Consider the following 3,652-nt stretch of genomic DNA (forward strand, 5'->3'; position numbering starts at 1 on the left):
TCAAAGCTACACAGTTTTAATATCTCATCCACCACTCCACAATTTTCTTCCTCTATGGAAATTGGACATTCCAAGAATTCAGCCAAGTGTTTAAGCTGAATTTTGGGTTTCTTTTTAATTTCTTCATACATTAAGAAAAGTGTTTTGGTAGGCTTTTATATGCTTTGTTTCCAATAATCTAACACATGATTCCAAAATGGACCATAAAGGCTCACCCCCTCATAGAAAAGATCAAACATTCTTCAACGGCATTCATATTGTTGTGATTGAAGTAATAAATTGTTTGTGAAATGTCACATAGAAATAAAAGTGTCCCTTGGATTTCTACATAAAGTAGACAAATTTGGTTTTTGAATCCTGGACTGATTTTGGCAATGAAGCAAAGGGCACATGAGTTGCCAAGATTCTAGGTGAAGTGAAGGTTGAAAAATCAGGGACTTGACCATCAATATAGAGCTCAGGCTCCAAGAATGGAACAAGAACATGCGGGTTATTGACAAGTAAAGGGTGATTAGGTTCAAAAATAGGATGTTTCACTCGATTCACCAAAATAAATAAAAGTGATTTTAACCAAGTAGTTCCTGATTTTGGAGTTGTAACAAGAATGATATCACTATCTTCGGCTTGAAATTGTTGTTGAAATACAATCACACCTTGAAAAAATCTTGGTGGTGTCCAAAAACCTTGATAATTGTAGATATATGATCCAACCCATCCTTTATCTTTTGGCAAGATGGAGATCAATTTCTTACACTCTTCACTTAGAGTATCCTCCTGTAAATATTTGGGAGGAGAAGTTGTCATGATTTTGAGAATTGAGTGTTTTCTTTTAAGTTTTAGGCTTTTATAATTGATACACATGAATAATACACTAACTACTATCAACGTGATTGTTTAGTCATACTCATACATTTCATGTGACCTCACTACTTCACATATTTCATGTCTTACTATTAGTAATAATCATACTTTGATTCACTGATTTGATTTGTCAAAAGAATGTTATTAATGTGAGTGTGTTAGAATAGTAGTGAGGCACTCAAAATTCATGCAGTGTTTTTTCATCTTTGTCAAGTAATGATTTTAATTTCAAGATGAATTTGTTGGTGTTTATTAAATTACTAATCATTTTAATTTATGACCATGAAAATTTAATCTAAACAGAAAAATTAGTTTAACTATATTATCCCTGATAAATGTTGCACTCGTTGTAAGTGAACATAAATAACATGAAAATTTTACTATACTATCTGTTGAAATATGTGCGTCTACTACCAGTCAATGGACCAGGTCCCTTGACACAGCAAAAACAGTGCAGAAGATTAAACAATATGAAGAACACAACACAAGCAGTTTACGTGGAAACCTCCTTGCTCAAGAGAGTAAGACCACGACCTGCTGCACAGGATTTACAACCGTCTTCACTAATCTTCTCAAGCAAAAGTGAAACCCGGTTACAATCAATGTGAGAAAAAGTTATTAATCTCACGATCAAGTAATCTACCTATTACTTGAAGAGCCTAAGCGGATACCACACCGCCCACTAAACCACCTAACTCTATATGACTTAGAATTTGACTAAGCAACAAAACAATGTTGCCCACTAAATCAGTTAACCTTAACTGATTTAGACTTTTACAAACCCAACACAAATATCTGAATCCTTTATAGATTAGGAACAGATTTACAATGTAAGTACATAGACACAAAGCTCTAAATACAACAAAGATTCTTCTTTACTCTATCAGGTCCTTCTGTTGAGTTGAGCAATGTTCTTCCTTGAAGATGGCCTTATGTTCAAGCTTGTGAATTTTCAGAGAAAATCCAAGTTTAATTTGCCAAGTCTTGAATTTGTGTTTGTTGGAAAGAGATAATATCATTTCCCACAAATTCGTTGAAGTCATCCCATTGGCTGAAGGCCTGCTATTGGAAAAGCTGTGCACCTACCGCATCAGAGATGACAGCTTTTCTGATAGTTGTCTTGTCGTCCTTTTCACGTTGCTGTCTTGCAGGTACCAGGTCCCTTGCTTGCAGGAACCAGGTCCCTTGCAAACTTCTGTATGAGTTCTTGAAAAGGCTTGATGGCTGACTTTCTTCTTTGGATGAATGAATATAATATGGTGTTTGTCATGCTAAAAGTATCAAACATAAAGAGTTATTATCCGTTGGACAAACACCCTCCTCCATTCTGATTGGTGTGGTACACTAACGCCTTACCAACCTCTGACGTGACAGCTTTACAGCTGTAACCAATTATGTATGTGATGGAGGAAACTCTTCCTGGTACCAGGTCCCTGCATTTGTGAGATACTGAAACATACAATATCGTCAGCTCTTCTTATTGGTGTAGGATACTGCACTTTTCACCTACCACCTGACATGACAGCTTTTATGACTGTACCACATTTGTATCTGGACGAGAGCACTCTGCCAGGAGCCAGGTCCCCGCATTTGTGAGAATCATCAAAACACCTAGAATATAACATTTTCCCCCTTGTTGATGATAGCACACAAATATAACTCACACTGAGTTTATCATTCATCTTATTGTCAGCAGTTCCAATAACAAGGATTTGGTTCCTTGTTAGATCTATAAGTTTGTTAAATCATCAAAACGGCATATCAAGTTCGAGCTATCATCTTAACACAGCTTCGAACTAACATTTTCCCCCTTTTTGATGATAACATACTTATTCACCAGTTCCCCTTATCAAAAAGAATTCTTAGGGTAACTTGAGTTCATCATCTCAAAGTTTGTCAACTCATCAAAGTATCAACATAGCATTTTCCTCCTTTTTGATGATGACATACATATTCATCAGTTCCCCCTATCAAAAAGAATTCTTGGGGTAACTGGAGTTTAATCATCCCTCAAGTTTATCAAATCATCAAAACATCAACATATCATCTTCCCTCTTTTTGATGATGACAAACATTTTCTTCCCCCTATCGCCAGGACCAGGTCCTCGTCAGGTAGCAAGCATTTATTCCCCCTATCAGCATGACTATATCTCTTCAAGTAGCTAACATTGATTCCTCCTTTCGATGTGACCATGTCTTCTTCAAGCAGTTATAACACTATTGATCTCATACCTTACCTTAACAACTTTCCCCCTTTTGATATCATAAAAAAAGGGTTAAAGCAGTAAACCAAGTTGACAGAAATATAGTTCTTGCAAATTCATGGCCACTTGGGCAACACAGAGCATGAGCAGAAAGGCATAAAGTAATGAAACAAGTCAGTAGAAACAAGACATTTAACATCCATAAACAAAAGATCAGTCATCAAAGCATTGCATGCATGATTACAGATGAAAACCAGAACAATGCCCAAGAGATAAATGAGGACTGACATAGAGAGGTAGGAAGAGATGGATGATTTAGAGGCAAGGGATTGAAAGAATAGAATTAGTAGAGCATATCCCTAGCATAAGATTTCAAGAATCTTCTCTTAGCGTACAACATGATGTACAACCCAACCTGTATGTTTAATCTTCAGGGCTGCCAATTTTTTTTTGGCACCTGGTCCCTCTGATAGTGTTGTTTCAGAAGCTGGACTTTTAAACAACCCATTTCAGTAATCCAGTTAACACGAGCAACTCTCATAGCTTCCAACACCAGCCTGAGTTTTTCATAACAGAAAGATTGGTAA

At 36.4% G+C, this 3,652-nt stretch overlaps 1 protein-coding gene across 1 annotated transcript; it reads right to left on the minus strand.

Moving 5' to 3' along the window:
* Positions 1-324: 324 nt before the first annotated feature.
* On the minus strand, positions 325-804 carry LOC138339281 (cytosolic sulfotransferase 12-like). The gene has a single exon (XM_069290869.1). It carries the CDS (start codon positions 802-804, stop codon positions 325-327), a length of 480 nt encoding a protein of 159 aa, XP_069146970.1.
* Between the last annotated feature and the right edge of the window lie 2,848 nt (positions 805-3,652).

The sequence above is a fragment of the Solanum lycopersicum genome, chromosome 11, assembly GCF_036512215.1.
Source record: "Solanum lycopersicum chromosome 11, SLM_r2.1".
Lineage (NCBI taxonomy): Eukaryota > Viridiplantae > Streptophyta > Magnoliopsida > Solanales > Solanaceae > Solanum > Solanum lycopersicum.